The following is a 23861-nucleotide window of genomic DNA, read 5'->3' on the forward strand; positions in this document are numbered from 1 at the left end:
GCTTATCTTGTTTGTGTGTTTATTTCTACCAGCTGATCATTAAGTCAATGTAATGCACATTAATTAAACACGGCAAATAAATGCATGAGTAAGCAGTGTGGTAGATTTAAACAAAATGCAGCATTTTAACATAATATATAACAAAACACTGATCGGCGTATTTAGGAATAAAAGTAGACAAATGACGGAGCTAAACTGTTTATTATTAAACCCTTAAATCGCCAAACTCTGTCAATGCATGGCTCTGTGTCTGTCACTGCCCAATCAACGAGCTCATCTGGGCCATTTAAAAAGCAAGTCCCGGTCAGCGCGCAGAGATTTAGCGGGTGAGTTCGATTAGAAAACCCGACGTGCTGCATCTTACGTTTTACTACCTCGGCACGCCCGGGCGGGGCAAGGAAGAGCCAATCAGACTCGTCCCTTTGTGTAAACGGATTAAATTTGGTACACCCTCGTGCCGGCGGGCGCACGAATCGAACTCACCCAGTAGGAAAGCTCGCATCTGTGAGGAAACCAGGGAACCACTATAATCCTTTACTGGACCTTTACTACAGTGTTGTGCTCGCAGCGTGTTAACTGTGTGCGCGTCCCCTTCCCTAAACTAATTCGTAAGAGTACCAGAGGGATTGATAGCGAATTAAATGGCGATGTATGTATTTATTCTAACACACACGGTCCTACGGGCATTTAACGCCTCCTGACATTTTCATAAACCAGACATAAACACGTACAGTTTGAGCTGTATTGGTGTCATCAAAAAAAGCACAAAGACGGATTGTACATATAACTAGTACAAATAATTACCAAATGTATTTCTTCGCGTGAGATGTTATATTAATATCATAATTTGTGGGTATCTACTTTTTTAAGCGGAGGTACACGCTCTCTGTCGCCCCCCTCCCGTCTCCAACTAGATAATTCGTTATTGAGTTCAATGAGTGGAGAGTGGCCATGATCTGAAGCCAGAAATTGAAAGCGAGTATCTCCTCGTCAAATTAATCGCGAGGAACTTTAAATTATTTGTCCGACAGTCACAACAAAGATGCAACGATGACCCAGCCACAGCTGAATGAGTTTATTCCTCCTCCGGAGTGCCCTGTTTTTGAGCCTAGTTGGGAAGAATTTGCCGACCCTTTTGCGTATATCAACAAAATACGACCCATTGCAGAGAAAACTGGCATCTGCAAGGTCCGACCGCCACCAGTGAGTATTTCTTAATTTGGGCCACTATTCAGTCTTTTGCATCATGTAGTTTCTTTACAGCTGCTGTTAATAATTTAGCAGACAAAGTTGTGTTTTTAGACAGGTTTTCAACATGGCGGATTGCGGCTCCGAGTTGAATTGTCAGCTAGCTTGAGCTCGGGAGTGCGTTGTTTGCAACAACGATAGTGAAGCTGACTGTCCCCGTGACTGTTCACTCAGATACATGCCATTCAAATAAAATTAAAGTCCCGAGTAAGTTTTCACCCTCGAATTAGCCGGACATGTATGTATTCATTGGGACAGTTATAGGAATATGTCCCTCAAAATTAAGCCAAATGCTAAAGTTTGGCAGTATGCAAACAAATGGAAATTGTTTACGTTAGCGTTAGACGCTTCCTGGACTTGGGGCACGGAAATGGCTAACATTTGACCAAGATCAAATTTTGTAATTTCAGTGCATTTAAAAAAAAATAGATACTTGAAAAGCTGAAGTTTTTTCAAACAGGATTTTACGGATTTACGTTGAGTTAACCTAGGTAACGCAAACAGGCCCATTCATGATGCCGTTGTCTAACACCTTGCTGTAATGTTACGTACGTGCTTGGTGACCAACTCTTTATGGAGAGACGGATCGCGGATGTTATTTAATATTGCGTTGGTTAACGTTACTGGACAGTTGGTTAGTTAGCCTGAAACTTGCTTGGACGCGATTTTACCTGGATGTTTATAGCGGTATGTTGTAGACCTGTAGTAAATTTAATTAACATGAAAGCAGCTCACTCACAATTTGCTATATTTATAACATTTTATTTTTCTGATTGGAGGATTGTTCTGCCTCTCTTGCCTCCACCCACCTAAATGAGTCAGATATTTAGTCTTTAAAAAGATGAGAAGAAGCTCAAATAGCAGAATTTTGTTTCCCAAAATTAAATGTATAAGACTGAATTCTAACGCATCTTAAATCGATCTGATTGCTGATGCATTATCATGTTTTTGCTTGTCTTGGGTGCCTTGTCAGATTATCTCAGTGTTATTCAACATCCTTAAACCTCACGTTCACTTGACCCTCCCTTTGGGGTTATTAGTGAGGAGAGGGCAGATACGTGATGCAAGGGTGTGTCCATATAGTCATGCAAATAAGATAAAGGGGTTCTGCTAGTGAAATAAAGGATTATAACTTGAGTGGAGACTAATCCAGCCATTTACAGCGGATATCAGTTTGAAAATATTAACGTACAGGGTGAACATTGTTGTTTTGAATCTGTATGTCACCAAATATCCGGGTCGTTCTTCAATGCAAATTAGGAAACTGTGACGGCCCATTTTGCACAACTAAAGGGGAAAGGGGTGGAATGAAATGTAAAAAAAAAAAAAAAAAAGAAGAAAACTTGCCCTCGTGGTTACCCATCCAAAAAGAAACATAAGTCATGGCTGAATATACACATCACATATAAATAAAAGGAAGGTAGTAGAAGGTTAGAGCAAAGGTTGTTCGCTCTTGCAGCCTCAAGTTAAAAGCCTATGTTTATTATGGGATGGTCGAAGGAATTGTTGGCCATCACATTTACTGCAATAGAATTATTTTGACAAATTTACAGTTGTCTACAATAGATATCTTCAAAGAGAGAATTAAATTGTTTTCTGATGCAGAGCTTATCATTTAGAAGTGCCCAAGCAGACAAAAAGTCATACTTAGCACCTCGCCTGAACAGCATCTTGAGTAAAAAGCTTTACTACATACAGTGTGGAAAGAAGTGGCTGGTCAAAAACGGGTTCTGTTACGATGCCCTTCTCCTTGTGTAGCTATATATAAAATGGATATATGTAAAAATTAGACTGTCAAAAGTTTTGAGTTTGTTAAGTCCACCATTTGCCCTATCCTGCATAAGCACCATTATGCCAGCGCTGTCGAGCAGGTGTAGACCAAATTTTAAAATTTTGATTTTTTTTTTAAAACAAACCCAGTAAATAGTCTGGACTTGTATATTAAAATGTGTATGATTGATCCAAGTATGACTCTTATTTTAAAATTTGATCTGCGCTAGCACGTGCCACATAGTCAGAGAATGGAGCTTACGGTACACAGTAGGGCAAAAAATAAAAAAGGTTGACATTGAATGGGCAGTTTCAAAGTGGATTTTAGCTAAGTCAAACTTTTGAGTGCCACATATTTGTTTTGTATATGCTCAAGGAGGAAGGCAATGGGCGTCCTGGAGTCCTGTAACATCCTGGGTTTGAATCCAGCCTAGGACCTTTCTCCCTCTCTCATATCATCCCCCTTCCTGTCTCTCTCCACTGTAGCAGTCCAATAAAGCAAAAAACACCAAAAAATACAAACATTTCTAAAAGAAGGACGATATATGCAACCTGTTTTTGATCAGCCACTTCTTGCTGCATGATATGTGGTCAAGATTTCCTCCCAAGGTTTTACATTGGTCACATTCGAACTTGAGATGCGCGTAAATGCAAATTAATTCCAGCGACATCTTGAGGCTGTCTGGGCAAACTCGGCATCAGACCTATTTGTCATTGCTTATTTGAGGAGGGCCAGTCAGACCGAAATCGCACTCGTATTGTTTATCAGAGTGGTCGCACTTGTGTTTGAGCAGTCGTCAGAAAAGCCAGGGCCGTCCCAGATGTTTCAAAACAGTTGTGGTCACCTTGTATCAGGACATTTGTGCTTCTAATCCAGCTTAAAAATGTGTCTAAAGATGACACGGTAGTATTAAAGCAGGTTTTGTTGTCCCTGCTCTGACCAGCCTTTTCAAGAAAAAGTCTGTGCAGACATGGTAAATTTTACATTGCTAATGCCATTGTAAATATTACATGCAATGTCAGTGTTCCATCAGCTGTGCGCTAGGTGGTTATTTAAAGGGAAATGCTGCCCATTTTCAGTAGTAAAATATGTATTTCTCTACCCTTCAGGGAGTACTGTGATCATAGACAAAAAGTTCAAATTGTTTCCAGAGCCAGAATTGCCAGAGTCAGGTCACATGAGCAGTTTACGTACCTCCGATGCTAGTTTGGTACGCGCCATTTTCAGTACAATGCAGTGTCAATGGAAGTTTGGATTTGAGACCCGAACCCCGCAATTTGGAAGCAAACAGAGTTTTGAGTGTCCTCATCCAAAGTGTTGACTGTTTTGTAAAAGATAAGGTAATTATGTCTTACGAAGATCCACCAATATTTTCTGTTGGTGCATCCATTTTATTATGCTACAAAATAATATAAAAAAAGCATTTTTTTGAGTAAATTGTGTAGATTTCTATATCAAAGTGAAAAGAAAATTTTAGACATGTTTCAAGATATATAAAAATAAACCTTGTGTGCAAAAGTAAGCTCTCCCTCCTGTTTCCTTTATGCATCACTAGCAAATATTTCTACTCTCATTTCTAGACTTAATTATTGGTTTTGGACAGTAATTCAATTCAAAATTTTTCTGTTTTTATTGCCAGCAAAGCTGATATCAGGCCCTCTCAATAAATCTCAGTGAGATTGGTGGTTTTAATGTGGATTGTGAATTCTGAAAGCAGGAGCATAGCGTCAAGCCCAGTTCCTAAGCCATCGAAGAAAAAGTACCATCCTCCCATTTCAATGTGGGGGAAACACATGGGGCATGTTTTAAGTTGATAGAGCTCAGTATTTTGAAAAGTATTAGGACCATCTGCTTACAAACATATCAAAAAACTGTGCAGCCAAGTGCTGATACTTTGTCAGTCTAAGAGGGCTTGTTCCATATGAAGGTCAAATGTGAAACGTATCTCAACTAAGGATAAGCGTTTCTGTCTGCTCTTCACTGGCAGAAATGACATGTTGGGAGTCTTGGAAGAAGCTTTAGTGACCGTAAACTATTTCAACTTGTATTAATGTTAATACATACTGGTAGCAGCTCTCTTGACAGTTGTAGCAGCCAAATTAACAATATAATAATGTTAGTTTATGGCAGCATAGAGGCTCTTGTATGTGTTACAGTCATTAACAATTTGAAATGGGCTCTAGATGTTGAACTAAATCAGACTGCAAAACTGTGTGTGTGTGATGATTTGCAGATACCATAAAGCCAAATGGTAGTTGCATCAGCTACTTAAATTCACTGTGGGACAGGAGTTCCCAAATTATTAACCCACGTTATTATCATTAATAGTTATCATTAATATAACTTTAATCACGCTTAAACACTTATGCCTTACCTCACTGTAAACTGGGCTCTCATTGGCTATTGCCAGTCTCTGCTCTTGGATTCAATCTGTGATCCCCACTCACTTTAGGACCTGTTCAGATGCAATAAACTCTGTAATAAACACACACACGTTTGTACACACACTGACTTCCTCTAGGTCTACCTTTAATATTCTATTGGGCCACTGGACTGCTGTATCTTTTTGCAGTGGCCGGGATGTTCCGAGTAGGGATGTGGTCAGGCTTATTGGATTACAGTGCAAGTAAATTCAGACTCCTCATTGACTCCAGACCTGCCAGTTAAGAGGATCAGATGATAAAATTATTAAAAATCGCATTGAAATGATGAGCGTAGCCATAGGCGAAGGGTCAGTTCTGTCTCATCAGCACTTCTCCAACTTTGCCCAGAATCCATTTTCGTCTCTACTGTGGTGTTTGTCGCCATCTCTAAAGCAGACCATGTACCAAACTTTAATGTTAAGGTCTGAAATTGACATAAAGGCCTAGTTATAGTTTAGGAGTCTGTATAAAAGTAGTTACAAAGCCTTTTAAATAGGATTGCCTTGCTCATTTGCTTTTAAGAACTCATTTCTTATAAAACCATCTCACAATTAGGCTGTATTACAAAACTTGTAAGAAAAATGCTGACATTCAGAATGGTTTAAAAATGTATTAAGGTAAGGCCAGAAAATCCTTAAAAGTTAAGTAGGTTGTTTTGACTTTATCTACCCAATCACTCACATGGGGTCCTTGTCTTCTCTATAGTTTGGCAAATTTGTGAACAAAAATTGGTGGAAAAGGCGTCTGTTCAAGGTGCAACTATCAAAAAGCTTGTCTTCTTTTGATTAACAAAATGGTATTGTTTACTCTTGCAGGAATGGCAGCCACCATTTGCCTGCGATGTAGACAGACTGCAATTCACACCACGGATACAAAGGCTTAATGAGTTGGAGGTACATTCACTTATTACGTTACCTCTCTGAATTCCTGACACCTGTTGTCAAGTTGGAGAATAAATAATTGGATGTTATTGATATAAAACATTAACTTTTGTTTCACCCCGCTTTTAGGCTCAGACCAGAGTTAAGCTCAACTTCCTGGATCAAATAGCAAAGTTCTGGGAGCTTCAAGGGTGCACTCTGAAAATCCCTCATGTGGAAAGGAAGATTTTGGATCTGTACCAACTGAATAAGGTATCTGCAAAATCTTGCACAATTTGGATGCATGAATCTAAAATGACTAGCAGACTGTTAGTGATCATTTAAACCATTCATAATGCAATTATTTGCACACATTGAGTTCATGTGCACATGAATATAACACAGCATTTTATACACATGGACACACACCCACTAAAAGACTGCATGGTCCCTTCCTTTCCAAGCTGGTGAATGAAGAGGGAGGATTTGATGCAGTCTGCAGAGAGAGGCGCTGGACTAAGATATCTGTCAAGATGGGCTTTGCTCCAGGCAAGGCTATTGGCTCTCATCTGCGGGCACACTATGAGAGGATCCTCTACCCCTATAACCTGTTCCAGACCGGAGTCAATCTGCTGGTATGTCATTGCTCTGAGCTTTTTTTTTTTCCCAATAGAACGGCGATTATTGTTCATAATCGAGTGGCTGAACTTGGGAAGAATTCCTAGTCGATTGCAATGCCTTATCAAGTTACACAGTTCAGTATATAACCAGGGAAAATCTTTGGGTGGTTTGAGTAAATGTGTTCCTTCGATCCAGTCCCCCTGTTCAGTGCTGAGAGAGTGATGGAAACAACAGTGCAAAACGGTGACCAAATAAGTGCCAAGTATTAGATGGTTTGGCCACAATCTTTTGGCCCAGGCATTTCAGCCAAGCCGCAATTGTCGTGCGTGACAATGATTAAGGAGCAAGACACTGTTGTCACAGGCAGCATGTGTGTTTATTTTGGGCTCATACTGTCATGATCCACATTCCAAGTTGTGGGGGTGAGATCTCACAAATTCAAGAGTATCATATTCCCAGTCTTGAAATAGGCGTATGGTACTTGTTAAGATATCTTAAAAAAATAATATATATTGTCTCAGGAAAAGTTGAAGTTTGAGTCAGATGGTCTGCATCATGCTGCTAAATTAGCTGTGATTTGCTTTGAATGCAGTGTGTGCCTCAGCCAGATGAACAGTAGCAGACCACTAACTTTAACTTTTGTATCACTGGTGCCCTCAACCTAAAAAAAACTAGAATCGACAGCAAAAATTCTCAGGCACACACCAAATTTAAGGAACACCATGGCATTCCTTGTGTTTTTGGCTGTGTCCGTGCTTCAGTAGACTTTCATTAGAAGAGCTGTGACTAGAGATCGGTTGCAGTAGGATTGGTTTGATACTTATGCTATTCCAAGATTTTTAAATATGCTAATACAACTATGGTCAGATATATTTAAGATAGAAATTCTGGAAAATAAAGGATAAAGTACAAAGTAACACATTTATACATTACTCATGGAATATAATTTCCCTTTTTGCCTGCACAAAAACTATGCAATTATAACGTAGGCTAATCAGATTTATTTACAAGTGCCATTGCTATGCTCTGGAATACTTTCCATGTTTTTGTCTCTCACCTGTTGCAAGGAGCAGAGACAGAATACATGCTGACAGTGAAGCGCACAGCTGGTTAAATCTCTCATGTCTCAAATCAATACGAATGGGCTGTGCATCAAAAAGGTTAAACAAAGCAATGGGTAGTGAAACCATGACAAAGCAGCTTAGTTTTTATTTAAATTTAGGTTGTGATAACATGCAACTAAAATGGTCACACTTGACTGGTCCAGTCTCAGTTTTTTCTAGTTGCAGATGTGTTGTCAGTCCAGATCATCAGCAAAGTGGATGTATGCTTTATGTAGCCAACACAACTGTTGACATAGATGATCAAATTTAAAAATCCTCAACTAAAAAAAAGTTTAGTTTTGTCCTGTCCTATATCGTTAAAAAGAGAGATGCATGTGTTGGCTTTGTTGATTCAACATACATTTAGAAAAAATTTAACAGTACAGTAAGCTGCTTTGGCATTGTTATTTCACTGAGAGGTACATCTTACCTAAAATGTTGACTACAGCAGTTATTTATTTATTCATCTGTCTGTCTTACTTTTTGTTACTTAATTCTTAGTCAGTTAGTTCAAATGCTTGTGACCAAAGTCCCAGAGTGTATTTCTCGTTACATTTATCAACTTCTCCCTGCAGAAGGCCACCTTGACCAATGACACCAAGGACAAGGAGTACACTCCTCACGACCTGCCGCAGCGCCAGTCTGTCCAGCCCCAGGAGACCTGCAGCATCGCCCGCCGTGCAAAACGGATGAGAGCAGAAGTGAGTCTGCTCTGTCTCTCACCCTGGTTTCTGACTTGACACTGCCGCCTTAATCATTTTAAATTTTCCTTGAGTATAATATCTGGGCAGTCAAGATGTTATTTTTGTGTTTAAATCCTAAGTAAATGTCGACTAAACGTTCCTGTTCATACTGCTTTCGCACACACACAACGAGGAATGATACGGGTTCATTCTGTGTAAGGCAATTCACATTGAGGCTCGTACACACTTATTGACAAACCAATCCTTAATTACATTACACATTTTGGGCAGGTTGTGGAGCGATTCAGTGAAGGCCATAGCTGGCAACAGGAAGTTGTAATGCACCGGTTTCTCAACACAGAAGCATTGAGAAATGGAGTGTGAAAAGGGCCTATCGGGTCACCTTATAACATCCTCGAAAGATGCGTTTACATTCTGTGTCCAACATGGCGGACAACATGACACTCTAGAAACAGACCGGGCTCTCAACCCTGATCATGACACCGGCCATTTTACCTTTCACAATAAGGGTCATCCCACATATTTTCCAGGTCACATGTCCGGTGTGAAAGGGGTATCCATAATATCTTACTGAGGACCCAATGAAGCGTAGATCTCTCTCTCACACATTCTCTCTCTCTCTCTCTCTCCTTTTCACTCACTCACTATGGCGCTCTGGCAGAGAGGCTGTGTTAAAACTGAGCCAGAGGAAGACTGTGAGAATCGTCCCAATCTCAGGAGGAGGATGGGGATATATGTGGCCAAGCCAGAGCCTGGTAAGCACAGAGACAAATCATGCCACATGGTTTATAAGTAGTGCATCTTAACTCTTCCGTTGAGCATTCATCTGTGTCTTTCAGTGAGAATGGCAGAGGTTGAGGTGAAACAGGAACCCATGGAGTACGAGGATCCAATAGATGACAAAGACACTGTATTGAGTAGGATAAACAAACCTACAGTGAGTAAAGCTTTATGTTTGTAGTGAAATTATGACACACATGATATGTCCTTTCAGTATGACTACAATTCTGATGTGCAAATGGAACACATTTGTACTTTGTGTTCTGCAGTGCAGTGAATTGTATATTACAGAACAAATTGCACCTTACGGAACAAAGACGACGCCCACTAATCCCCTGTTTTGTCTACTCAGGTGGACCAGTACATGTGTCTGGTATGTGGCAGTGGGAGTGCTGAGGACCGCCTGCTGTTGTGTGATGGCTGTGACGACAGCTATCACACCTTCTGCCTGATCCCTCCGCTCCACGATGTTCCCAAAGGAGACTGGAGATGCCCCAAGTGCCTGGCTCAGGTGAACTACTGCCACTTTCCCACAGCCCTAATTAGACATATCATGGAACCCCTTTTACGTACTTTCTCCTAAATTTAGGTTATTGAAAAGGGAAAAGGAAAAAAGAAGAAGAAAGGAGTGAGTGGGGAGGTAACAAAGCTCAAACAAGGGGCATCCTAGTGGCTCAGTTGGCTAAGGCACATACCATGTTTGCCATGTTGTTTATATTCCATCCATTTTTCTGCAGGAATGTGGCAAACCTCCTGTCGCCTTTGGCTTTGAGCAGGCCAGCAGGAACTACACCCTCCAAACTTTTGGAGACATGGCTGATTCCTTCAAATCCGATTATTTCAACATGCCAGTTCATGTGAGTATGGCATCAGTTGTTAGTTGATGTCAGCTGTTGTTAATTTAGCCAGTCTTTGTGCTCCTGTTCTCAATCTCCATTTGTTTTTTTTTGGATGAAACTAGGATATGGTCTTTTTTTTTGTTTTTTTAAGAGGGAATAAATTCACTACATAATTGGACCTAATATGCACAATATCTTTTTTTTTTTTGTGTGTGTAGATGGTTCCTACTGAGCTGGTGGAGAAGGAGTTCTGGCGTCTAGTCAGTACCATCGAGGAGGATGTCACTGTAGAGTACGGGGCAGACATCGCCTCCAAGGAGTTTGGGAGCGGTTTCCCTGTTCAGAACGGTCAGGTTGAAATCCCTCCTGAGGATGAGGTACAGTGTGGCTGTGTAGTGCATAGAGTATTATACTTGTCTACAACGACAACTTCACATTGTTCTTATAAATTAGATTTAAATTGGCTTTAGGTACATTACTTCAACTTAGATATTACTTGATACCCTCTAAAACCCATTCCAGACAGCATAAAAGGTCTTCAGGAATGCCTGTAATAGTTACCTTCATTACCTCCACAACATTCAAAGATTGGATTTGTCATGAAAGTAGTATCTAATATCATGCACACCTGTAACAGTTCATTATAAAAAACACTTTTAATCAAAGCTAATATACAACCATCACAGCACTATATAAAGAACCTTAAGAATGTTTTCAAAAAGCAGAGTAGGTATTTTGGCCAGTAGCTGGGGAAATCGCCGGCATTCCCATCATATTCATGTTTTTGGATGCGCTCACTTTCCCCGGTGATGCTAATGCCAGCTGGACAGGGCTACAGTAAGCCGGTGAGTGACAGTTGACTGGAGTGTTGACACCTGTCTCTGACCTGCAGGATTACCTGAGCTGTGGCTGGAACCTGAACAACATGCCAGTGTTGGATGCCTCGGTGCTGACTCATGTTACGGCCGACATCTGTGGGATGAAGTTACCCTGGCTTTACGTGGGCATGTGCTTCTCCTCCTTCTGTTGGCATATTGAGGACCACTGGAGCTACTCCATAAACTACCTTCACTGGTAGAGTGCACTTTTGGACAAAACTGTATTGTGTACATGTTATAGTGATTGTAATTTTGGTGTGCAACTGGCTGGATCAGTCTGGTATATTTGCAACCATGGTCAGAAAGTAATGCAATGTTGTAGTACTACCCAGGTAAACATAGTCAATCAATTACACCCCCTCCTCCGGATGAAATGGGTCTCATGTTCCCTCCTCCAATAAAGTGGGACTGAAGTCATGGTGTTTTTGAAGTCTTGGTAATTTTTCTCCACCTTAGGGGTAAAAAAAAAAAACCCACAATGTAGTGGTAATTAAACTCTTCATTCTATGCTTTTGTTTTCATTTCTGAAATCCATTAGAAAGTTACACAAATCTACATTTCTGTCATGATTCTGATAAATCTATTAGTAATTCTATTGATTAAATTATAATCGGTATTATATTGGGCAGTTGGTTAGGTGTGCGGCGGTGTGCAGCAACATGAGTGTTACGGTGCTGTGAGTGTTTTTGACCAAGTTGTTTCCCCATATGTACAGGGGGGAGCCAAAGACGTGGTACGGGGCCCCAGGTTACGCTGCAGAGCACCTCGAGGCGGTCATGAGGAAACTGGCCCCTGAACTGTTTGAGTCCCAGCCAGACCTGCTGCACCAGCTGGTCACCATCATGAACCCCAACACACTGATGAACAACGGTGTCCCGGTAACGCACTCCCTCACACACTCGCTCTTTGTCATCACACTTGAATGTCTAAAACAAGGTTAGGTGTGAACAAAACGCCAGAGACTGTTTAACAAGTACAGCTTATCATTTTTTCATTCTTTTGCCAACTCTTGTCTAGATCTATCGCACCAACCAGTGTGCTGGCGAGTTTGTCATCACCTTCCCCAGGGCCTACCACAGTGGATTCAACCAGGGCTTCAACTTTGCTGAAGCTGTCAACTTCTGTACCATGGACTGGGTGAGAAAATAGTGTGCACTAATCTGTCTGCACAGTCCCCATGGTTTTTTTTACAATTCTTATTGACTCCACTAATCACAATGAAGGAAAATAAAATCCAGGACACAGAAAATGTACAATGAAACATTGAAAGACAATTGATAGATGGTATACAGGAAAATCCTGATGTGTTTTGGAAGAACAGACGCCTATTTTTCCTACAGCATTTGTGACTTCTGCCCCATCGTTCTTGAACTCGACCCCCTCTCTTTTTCTGGCAGATGCCCATTGGCCGTAAGTGTGTGGAACACTACCGCCAGCTGAGCAGATACTGTGTCTTCTCCCACGATGAGATGGTCTGTAACATGGCCTCTAAAGCGGACATGGACGTGGACCTGGCCTCAGCAGTGCAGAAGGAAATGACCGTCATGATCCAGGAAGAGGAGCAACTTAGGGAGAGGGTTAACAAGATGGTGAGCAGTTCTTGTCTTAAGGACACTTTGTCCCTTGTTCCTTTTTATATTTTAATTTGTCTATCAGATTAGCCAAGTCTAATGCAGGCAAGCAGTACAAGGTGTAGAGTTTTAGTATTTATTTTCTTTATTCTACAAGTGATTGCTCTCAGCCTTTCTTTCCAACTTTTCAGAAGACCGATAAAAACCATTTAGAGAGAGAAAATATTTATTCTTCCTGCACTGTCTTTGTATCCAGCTCCTCTTTCTTCTCCTCAGCTCTAATGACTATGTATTTGTATCCCCAGGGTGTGGTGCAATCTCGGCAAGTACATTATGACCTGCTGCCAGACGAGGAGCGGCAGTGTTGCAAGTGTCGGACCACCTGCTACCTGTCTGGCATTACCTGTCCCTGCAGTCCTGGCAAGCTGGTGTGTCTGCACCACGCCCAGGACCTCTGCTCCTGCCCTCCGAGCAGCCGCACACTCCAGTGAGTCCGTCTCTAAGAACCACCACAACTGGACATACCCACTTTTGAATGTTACTGTTGATTCCTTTCACTCCTATCATGACCATGTGTAGTCCAGCAGATACTGATCTACATAAGCTAGGCTACAAGTTGGGCTTTCTGACGGCATATTAGCTAGTTACAAATAGAGCCACAAGATCAGGTTTGCATCAACTGCTCTCTTTGAAACTAACCAGTATGCAGTTAAAACCCCTTCAAACCTTTGTGTAAATAAAGAAAATACTAAAATTAAAATGAAATTTAAAGCTGCACTATGTAGGCTTGCTAAAAAGAAATAATACTCAAAATAATCATTCAGTTGTTTTCTGAATCACAAAATTTTACTAAATTAAAAAAAAATCCTTGTGAAGCAATATGAACCAATTGATAAAACCTAGAAGATGCATTGTTCTGTTAATGTGGAAGGATCACTAGTTAGTTTTATATATTATTAATGTTTTAATCATTGCTAAACCAACATACTGTTTACAATTCTGAAGTCTCAAGTTTCCTTTCCTTAAGCTAGAGAAAACAGCTTTAAAAAATATTTACCACTTTGTTGTGGGCTGAATTACTTTACAATTAAGACAAAAAACTGTATTGCAAAGCCCCAAACACAAATTGTACTATGGTGCACGATATTGAAACAGTCATGGCATTGGCATTGTTCATGTTTTGATAAATTGTATTGGACTAATTGACGGTATAATTTACTGTGGGTCATACAAGGTGCTTACTTTCCAATAATTGTAGTGGCACAATAATATATATGAAGGCAAAAACAGTTGTAGTTCCTTGCGAATCAATGAACAGCAGCTGGTAATGTGAAAAAGAAAAGAGAACAATAACAAGAAAGATAAAAAGCCTAACTCCCTCTGCAGTTTTAGTATCCTCTGTCCAATTTCCCGTCCGCAGCAAATTTGGACAAAAGTTTATTTTTACAAGTGGCATTGGGGAGGTTGAATATTTATTTTTCATTTAAACTTAAGTAACTGGCCAAAAATGTGCTCCGTAAACCAAATGCGTATTCCAGCCTGCACTTCCCATTAAGATGTAGAAACAGGACCTGATATTGGACTTGGCAGCGGAGGCAGAATCAGAACAATTCTGACTAGAAAGTGTCTGGACACCTAACTACAACCTTAAGAAATCCCTAACATAAGAAATGTTGAGCAAAATATTATGAATGAGGTGAACTACGTACACACTGCAACTAAATACGGTTGTCACTCCTCATTGGAGTACTTAATCCTGTTATGTTCACACACAGTTCGGTTATTAAGGAGAGTGACAACCGCATTCTACAACCGAACTCACTCCCTGAAAATTCAGACCACCGAATTTGAGAGCGGATTCGGTTAGTGTGAACCAGAACCCGACTGGGCAACTGGTTGTTACGTGACGTACAGCGCAGCACTCGTTACGTAACCTTATCACCGTTAATTTGAAAGAGACGGAGGTAAGTTAAGTGTTGTGAGACATTCTAAAAATTTCTATCCAGCCTGTTTCCTCAACATTGCGGTTGTTCCTACCAGTTCTGCGGTCTCGGCCCTGCCCAAATGTTGCCGTTAAAAGTATCAAGTCCATGCGGTGGAAAAAGAGAATATGACGCCGCTGGCAGTGGCGGTTTGTTGAGATCTTATGGATAAATTGACGCCTCTGGTTACTGGTGTTACTGGTGTCAAGTAAACTGAAAATACAGGCAGTGGTAGCCGCCATATTGGTCTGAAGTAAACGTTACTATGGTCATTCTTTACAACCATCGCGAGATCGGACTCCTGTTACCCGTACATGCACAGTCCACTAATTTTACTCTGCTCTGCTCCAGTGTGTACCAGACATGCAAATTCACTCTCATTCATAAATTCGGTTGTCAATACCGAATTTGGCAGTGTACCTATCCCAGATTAAACAGATGGATTCATATATTAAATATAAGTGGATCTTTTCTGTTATTTGAATTTGCCTACATTTCTAGAATTTGCTCTTGACTTTGAGTTTGCATGGATCTTTGGCAAAAAATATCCCAAATTAATGCATTTCCAAATATTTTTTTGCACAACAAAATCTTCATATATCATGTATTCATTACCTCATACAAGACCATATCATATTCTAATGTAATTTCTATGTCTTTTCCTGCAGTTACAAGTTTACACTGGCTGAATTGTACCCCATGTTGGCAGCGGTGAAGCTACGTGCGGAGTCCTACAAAGACTGGGTCTGCAATGTCCAGGACATACTGGAGCCTACACAAAATAAAAAAAGAGGTGAGTGGGCAATGCAAAAATTGTCTTACTACAAAATACCCTAATATCACAAGCACTCTCTCTTAATAAAGTGCTATCTTATCTTATCTGTCACACTGTCAGCTTGCCTTGCCTTGCTTTACCTTGTTTTTTTTTTTTTTTCTAAGCCCCTTCGTGATGTTTTAGCTCACCTGCACAATTTGCAATTCTTTCTTCTTTCTGTGTTTTTTATTGTTTAAATGGGCATATAAAGTAAACTACTTGATTGAAATTTGCGTGTTATAGTTTTATGTAATTTATGAATTTCCTATAAATCTCAAATCATGTAATCTTCACAAACTTCCATGTATTTAAATGAGAAAAAATAACTTTCACCACTCTTGTTATCACTTAAATTATGTATTTGAACATTGTGCTATATGGATGCATTCACTAAGAAATTGGGCTGCTTTCATTATGGACAGGCTTGGATGAGCTTCACAGCTTGGTGGAGCAGGCAGAAGTAAAGGTGTTTCCACAAACCCACTTCCTGGATCGGCTACGCACCGTCACCTTAGATGCTGAAAAGTGTGCAGTGATGGCACAGCAACTTCTCAATGGGAAGCGACAGACGAGGTACTACCAACATGGATATGGACACATTAAATATGGGGTTGGCTCTATTGTTTTCAGTCACATTTTGAGTTTGGAAGGAGTAGAGTGCCAGCTTTCTAATAATACCTATATTTCTCTACTCCTAGTATCAAGACAGATATGCTGTGTTCATTATCAAGTGTTGCCATGTCATATTTGTGAGAAAATTGCCTGTAAAGTTTGTATTCATGTTTTGAATCCAAGTTTAAATTGTGATACATCACTAATTGTTTATAATTGACTTGTATCGCTATGAATCAAGATTGTATCATAATACAATTTCTTTTCAAGGTGCCAGCACCACAATTTGGATACTATTTTTTGGGCAAAATTCTCATTTTGCTGCCTGTCCTTGCAGATCTCTCCAACAGTTTTCATTTGTGTTGTAGGTATCGTTCTGGAGGAGGGAAGTCTCAAAGCCAGAACGTGTTGACTGTGGAGGAGCTGAGGTCTTTTGTCAGGCAGTTGGACAACCTGCCTTGCAACATCCGACAAGCTCCCTTACTGAAGGTTAGTGAGCTTGGATTGGCCTTAATAACGGTTATACTTGATCATAACATTTTCTTGGGTCTAATCATCATAATAAAAGTCATTGTACAATTTTTCTGATAAACTGCATTTTAAATATCAAATACGGGGCACTAATTTGTGTTTTTTGTAAGTAACTACTTTAAATTTAAATGCTTTCCTCTGTCATTCAAAGTGAACTCTTCTGTCACACCATAGAAACTGATGTGTGGTTTGTGTGAGAAACATTGCTGAGTTGTGAATGTAGAGTTGCAGTTCTGTCCCAGTATTCAGATGTCAGGCCCTAATGCCTGTTCAATTTGACCTCCAGGACCTCTTGACTCGGGTGGATGACTTCCAGCAATGCAGTGAGCGGCTCCTCTCTGACGAGTCGCCCAGCCCCTCAGAGCTGCAGGACTTGCTGGATGTGAGCCTGGGCCTGGATGTGGAGCTGCCCCAGCTGCCCCTGCTGAGGGAGAGACTGGAGCAGGCTCGCTGGCTGGAGGCGGTGCAGCAGGCCAGCAGCAGGCCTGACAGCCTCTGTCTGGACACCATGAGGAGGCTGATAGACCAGGGTGTGGGCCTGGCCCCTCACAGCTGTGTGGAGAGGGCCATGGCACGCCTGCAGGAGCTGCTGACCGTGTCGGAGCAGTGGGAGGAGCGGGTGCTCAGCCTTATGGAAGCCAGGTGAGGGCGCGGAGCCACACCCGTGTTTTAGTGCACTGTGCCTTATCTCATGTTTGGATCTGCACAGAGTTTCCTCAGTTTCCATTTCCGTCCCCATTATAAGGCCCTGACACACCAGGCCGACGGTCGGCCGTCGGCCAATGTCGGGCCATCGGTAAGCGTCTGTGTCCCTAGTTTTTGCGGTGTGTCCCGCACCGTCGGCACTAGTCGGACCCTGTCGGCGGCTTTTCGGCCGATTGAGCATGTTGAATCGGCGGCGGAGCCGTCGGTGAGAGAGATCACTCTGATTGGTAGTTCGTGTTTTGCCTCTGGATGATTGGACTGATAAATTCCTTCAACATGTGGAACTGAACAGGAAAGAGCTGAGCGAAATTTTTAAAATCGGAGGTTTCATTTAACTCCAGCTCTCGACACAGGTTCAGGAAAGCCCCTTGAGCCTGTCGCTGGAGTATTCATGATTTCACCCATTTAGTGCGGTTTCTCCTTATTTTTCGCCTCTGCCTCTTCCTTTCTTCTTCCACAACCAAAAGACCAAGGGCTGACAACGCCAGTGCCATTTGCAACTTCTTATCAGACATATGGTTATTTCCCCTCGCGCAGACGCAGAACGTACGTGCTAGTTGGCCGTCGGCTGTAGTCTTTGCGGTGTGTTCAAGTGCAACTTTTTGGACCAGACGCAGGCGACGTGAGGCGACGCAGCAGTCGGCCTTCGTCGCCGCTGGTTCTTTGACGTCGGTTTGGTGTGTCAGGGCCTATAGTTCCAGTTCTGGTTCTAGTGCAAGAGAAGGGGGGAAAAAAAGCAGAATAGACTAGTTAGGGACCCACCGAATGCATCATCCATCTTTATTTACAATCAAAGACCACATTGGAAATAAGTCTGTGACTTCTGATGCATCATCCTTGACAATCTTTTGGCTGCACTGTATATTGGTGCTTTGCATTTTATATTTGTCGAAATAAACTAATCAAAATCTACCAGTTCCCAAATTAAGTCAGATACACTGGCTTTTTTCTCAGTGCGAACAATTCTCTGTGAATAAATTTCATTCATAAATGAAATGATCAACAGATTGGATAAACCTCTAACCTGATATGAACAAATCTTAGAAAACATTGTACAGGAGCGTCATTTCAACAAAACATAAAGTTGACAAGTTCAAGCATAAATTCCATGCAAAATTTACTGGACTATATACAGCAATGACGGGTAATATGCTGATTTGAAAATGGGAGAAGGGGTGATGAAAGAAGAAATTCTCTTCAGTTCTACATTCAGCAGCCAAGCTACTGGCATCTGCTGGAGTTGAGATGGATGGTAGATGGATTGATCAAGTAAAGATACAAATTTATTCAAGACAAGAACAGAATAATGTAGCCCTAAGTCATAGAGTTTCTGTAAAGCAGTGAAAGAAATTACAGGTCTGGGGTAAGTGAATTTGTTAAACTAATGAAAAGGATCAATAATTTGTCAGCATGCCTTCCCGCAAGCATGTAATCATAAACGGTGTGGCAAGTTGTGCTCTGACAATGACTTAATTTCACAGCCTTTTTACAGTTACAGACCTTACAAGCAATTTATTTATTATGATATATAACCTCCTTTATTAAGATAAAAGCAATATTTCTAAACCCTGGATTTATACTTGTGTTTTTTTGATGGAAATATAATAAATTGCAATGTTTTGTAAATTTACTATTTTCTCTAACAGTGGTGGCAGATGTAAAGTGAAAAAAGTAAAAGCAGCTTAAAATTCAGACAGCGCAGAGTAAAATGTGCCAGGTCTGCAAAGCTGGATCCCGGAGGATAAAGAGGATCAGGGTGTTGTGACAGCGCTTAACCGGCTAATGGCTCCATGGAGAATACACATACAAAACTAGACTCGTACTGCCACAGCCAGCAGTTTAAATGATCTGCTGATATTTGATGTATGATTTGAAGAAAATATGCATTCTTATAGTAAGCCTATAGTAAGCTGTAAAACTCTATTGTTTGTGTCAATATAAAATCTGTTTTTAGTATGTGCAATTTGTCTGTACATTTTGCTGTATTTGTCATGCACACCAATTCACCATGTGTTTGCTAAAGCTTCTTACATCATTTCACAGGCCATATCACTGCATAGAAACTCTTGAAGCGGCCCTGCAGGAGGTAGAAAACATCCCTGCTTATCTGCCCAACTGCCTGCAGCTGAAGGATCTGGTCACTAAGGCCAAGAAATGGCTTCATGAAGCAGAGGCGCTCCAGGTGAAATAAACTCATAATTATGTCATGCTGAATTGTCTCATCACTCAAGACTTGGCCAAAGACGGTTGTGTGTGAACTGTGAATCTTTTATGTCTGTGCATGCTTGCAGCTCGGGGGCCGTATCCCTGTGCTGGACAGCCTCTCCGAGTTGGTTTTGAGAGCAGAGGGCATCCCAGTAAGGCTCGACCCCCTCAGTCGACTGGAGGCCCTTGTGGCCGATGTGCAGACCTGGAAGGAGAGCGCAGCCAAGACATTCCTAGTGAAGAACTCCCCTTATTCTCTGCTCGAGGTAAACGAAGAGATTTCCAGGTGTGATCATTTATTTCAAAACTGTGTTAGGGCCACTAAATAATCTGCGTTTGCATTTGCATTTCAGGTGCTGTGCCCCAGATGTGATGTGGGGTCAGGGCCTCAGAAGATGAGAACTAAAAGGGCAAAAGAAGCTCCACAGATCGGTAAACGAGGCTCGGTGAAACTGGACTCTCTAAGTGACGTGGAAAGAGCTCTTTCTGAGAGCAAGGACTCTGCCTCTGCCGTGCGTGCAGTTATATTATCTTTGTCTCACTACTCTTACAGACAGAATGAGATTACAGACTTTTATTTCATGTATTTACATACTTCTGTAATCTTCTCCCTTCATAGATGGCCACTCTTGCTGAGGTACGGCAGAAGGAGATGGAGATCTTGTTTGCTCTGCGGGCTTCAAATGAGTCCAAGTTTCTTCCTGCTGAAAACTGTTGTGCACTTAGTGTATGTGTTTGCCACAAGGCCCCCTCGGGTGCCATGGTGCAGTGTGAGCTTTGTCAAGAGGCTTTCCACTGTGGCTGCGTCGCAACAACCGAGGAGCTCCAGCGAGGCCAAGCCTGGCTGTGCCCACTTTGCCAGCGCTCCAGGAAACCCCCTCTGGACCGGGTTCTGCCCTTACTGGCCTCCCTGCAGAGGATCCGGGTGCGGCTGCCAGAGGGGGACGCCCTCCGCTTCCTCATTGAGCGGACGGTGCGCTGGCAGCACAGAGTCCAGCAGGCGTGCACAGAGGGAATGCTGGAGGAAGTGTCAAAGACGGCCAGTGGAAAAGTATGTTGGACTTCAATTCAACTATTGTTTTTTTTTTATTGTCTTATTCTTGTCATTCACCCTCAGGGGGGATGTTTGTTTATTAATGACATTGTTTTAATGACCTGAGCTAGATGCCATTATAGACGCATTGAGCATTTTCAATCATTCATTGTTGTTTTTTTTTATTATATATTGTTGCAGGGGAGACATTGGCCCAGGATATCTTCCCATCTGACTCAGGAAATAAACGGTTCATCTTTTTATATCGAGCACCTATCCGTTCCACTCCAGGGTGAGTGTCAGAGATTTAAGCACCAAGTAAGCATTGCATTCACTATCATCGATTTACTTCTGAAACCGCCACTGCTCATCTTATTTGTCATAGGACTAGGTCCTGAGCTGGAGGAATTGATGGTGGAGGGATTCCTGCTGCAGGTCACGCTGCCCGAGACCGAGCAGCTGTACAGATCCTTGCTCCACAAACTGGCCCCCCCGCCCGCCAGCAGCGCCCCCTGTGGGAACGGCACAGAACAGGACCAAGAGCACCACCAGTCTCAGAGAGGGAGCCCCCAACACATCCAGGTAATGGTGATTTCAGCAAAGCTCACAGATCATATTTCCCATCTATACACTTTACATAATCATCACCTTATGTGTATCAGTATTGCTGAATTTATCCAGCTTGTGTTTTATTCAGAATGGAATTTCGAGTCTCAAAAAGGAAGCGGTGAACGGTCAGAGCAAACGGACCAAGCGACGCAAGGAAAGCTCAGATTCTCAGCACAAGGACAAGGCCAAGAAGTCTCGCAAAAAGAAGTCCAAGAAGAGCAAGGAGAAGAGTCAAGAAGCCAAGAGGACTTGCTCTCCCACCAACACACTGTCCGACCCCGTCCCGTCAGATTCAGAAGAGGACTTCTCGCTGTGTGCTGCACCGTGGTGCAGGGAGCCAGAGGGCGATGAGGTTTGTTTTATACTTTTCTACTGTATTGAATTGAAATGATTTCTTGTGTTCTCAATTTTCTCAGTCAAGAAAAGCACAAACTTTTCAGGAAACATTTTTTAGGAGTGTTCAGTATCGCTATTGGGTTTGTTTATTTTTTTATCTGCTATGCTAAAGAGGATAAAATGACAAGAGAAGTGAAAAATAACCCTCTAATTTATTTTTCCAAGAGTAATGGAAACTTTTCTATCACTCTCTTTTATTTTTGTAAGTGATTTATTTAGCCACTTCTTTTGTCATCTTATCCTCTTTGGCTATCCTCAGATGTAGATGAACAACAGATGAATATAGTTCTCTCTCTTCTCAAGGGGATGGGGTTAAAGCTAAGGTCAAAGGCACCACATATAGGATTTCTTCAATGACATCGCTGCCTATCAGTTTTGATATTGATTTGATGGCTCAGTCACCAATAGTGTAGTAGTTCAAATGAGCATTTGGCAGATCCAGCGTCAAATTTCTCAGCAAAGTCTGTAATTCCTGTTCAGCAGACCATTAAATGTTTCTAAGCTAACAGAAGAAAAGAAATAGACCATTTTCAAAGGAAAGCGGGTCAAATGGGTGATGGCCAAATATTTAGTAGCCTACAAGAATTACAGTATGCTATCTGATAATCCCATGAGTTTGTGAAATGTAACAACACATTTCAGAAATAATTTTCTTGTTCTCCTCTCATGTCCTCCTCAGGTAAACTGGGTCCAATGCGATGGCAGCTGCAATCAGTGGTTCCACCAGATCTGTGTAGGAGTGTCTGCTGAGCAAGCAGAGAAGGAGGACTATATCTGCATAAGCTGCACACAGCCAGACTATGACAGGGGAGAATGAAGACCAAAAAATCAGCTTTGAAGGATCAGCAGTTTTGTTGCAAGCCGCAGCACTCAAGTGCAGATATGAACTTTGTGCCCTGCAGCTCCCCTTTTACCTTCCGGCTTGCCCTTAGTGACTATGGTGCTATTTACTTTTTCCAGACTTACAAAATACTTCTGTCACTGTTTCGTCATGGTGGCTGGTTTTTCAGCCAATCAACTAATCTTTCCGAAACTTTCCAAGACTTGATGCAGACTGTACAAAATGGCAAACGTTTCAAGAACCAACAGCGCAGGGATTTTTCAACCAAAAAAGTCAATTTGACATCATGTTTTAGAACTTCCTGTTTTTTACATGCATCTGAACAATGTGAAATTTTATCTTTCTCTTGTAGAGTTAATATTATTTATCTGAGCAATAACTGAACTCCATTAATGGAGTTCAGTTTTCACCTGAGCTATATTTGTGCTTAGAGGTTCTTTGATAGAATGCCTTCTTGAAGCAAAGATCGACCCTAAAAATTCACTGAGTCCTGTGATATTACACAGTTCAGTCAGTATTTGTGAACAGGAATAACTCTCCAGAATCAAGAGACCAGAGAACAGTGACAAGGAAATTGAATGTTTGAGCTTTTTGATACAAATGTGCTTTGTTTAAGTGCAAACGGGTATGCACCAGAAAATTTGCCCACATCCCTTTAAAATCACTGACTTTGGTACAAAGTCAGGTCTCCTGTCAGTGGAGAAGTTCTTCAGTTTGTCTGATTAAGAGAGTCTTGGATCCCTTGTTTTGTAGCTTTGGCTGAGGCTTGTTTGTGTTCACGAGGCAAGACTAAACTGTCCAACGTCACAGGAATGTACATTTTGTTTTAGGGTGGGTTTTCCCTTTAAGGTTTAGGATGAAAATATTGTGTGTTGGACTTAGAGGTAACACAGACTGTGTGATTTAACTGCCACGGGTATATGACCTTTTTCTGCTCCTTTGGGTAAATAATATAACTCATATGTTGCAGTTTGCATTATAAAATAAAAATGTTTGTTCCCATAAGTCCAGGCTCTCCTATCCTGTTTATGCTGAATACTGCAATTCAAATTCATCATTTGTGTCGGTGGCTTTATTTAGAATCACTCCTGGTGAAGAAAATGTGATGTTAAGGCTGGTTATTAGCAAGGTTGTATGAATTGCACAACATATTTTTAAAGAAAGTTACTGAAGCTGCTGAGTAGCTTCCTGTGAACTGGGCTTGTAGTCGCTCATGGTTGAGTTGTTATATCATATATGGAGCACAAACGCCTCACTTTGAAAGCCCTATTTCAGTTTTTGCTATGTGCTCAGAAGTAAAAAGAAAAAAAAAATACTTAAGTGGCGGTGATTCTC

At 41.4% G+C, this 23861-nt stretch overlaps 1 protein-coding gene across 1 annotated transcript; it reads left to right on the top strand.

Annotated features, from left to right (window-relative positions):
* The first annotated feature begins 945 nt into the window (after window positions 1-945).
* Window positions 946-23549, top strand: kdm5ba (lysine demethylase 5Ba). The gene is made up of 27 exons (XM_071910326.2): window positions 946-1203; window positions 6258-6335; window positions 6453-6575; window positions 6767-6937; window positions 8602-8727; window positions 9392-9485; window positions 9570-9667; window positions 9863-10021; window positions 10248-10367; window positions 10568-10726; window positions 11242-11423; window positions 11943-12105; window positions 12245-12364; window positions 12625-12816; window positions 13104-13285; window positions 15449-15573; window positions 16017-16167; window positions 16575-16695; window positions 17024-17379; window positions 19486-19624; window positions 19734-19913; window positions 20001-20159; window positions 20267-20698; window positions 20882-20972; window positions 21066-21262; window positions 21378-21641; window positions 22365-23549. Exons 1-27 carry the CDS (start codon window positions 1051-1053, stop codon window positions 22500-22502), a joined length of 4473 nt encoding a protein of 1490 aa, XP_071766427.1. The 5' UTR covers window positions 946-1050; the 3' UTR covers window positions 22503-23549.
* Window positions 23550-23861: the final 312 nt, after the last annotated feature.

This window comes from Centroberyx gerrardi, chromosome 5 (genome assembly GCF_048128805.1).
Source record: "Centroberyx gerrardi isolate f3 chromosome 5, fCenGer3.hap1.cur.20231027, whole genome shotgun sequence".
NCBI lineage: Eukaryota > Metazoa > Chordata > Actinopteri > Beryciformes > Berycidae > Centroberyx > Centroberyx gerrardi.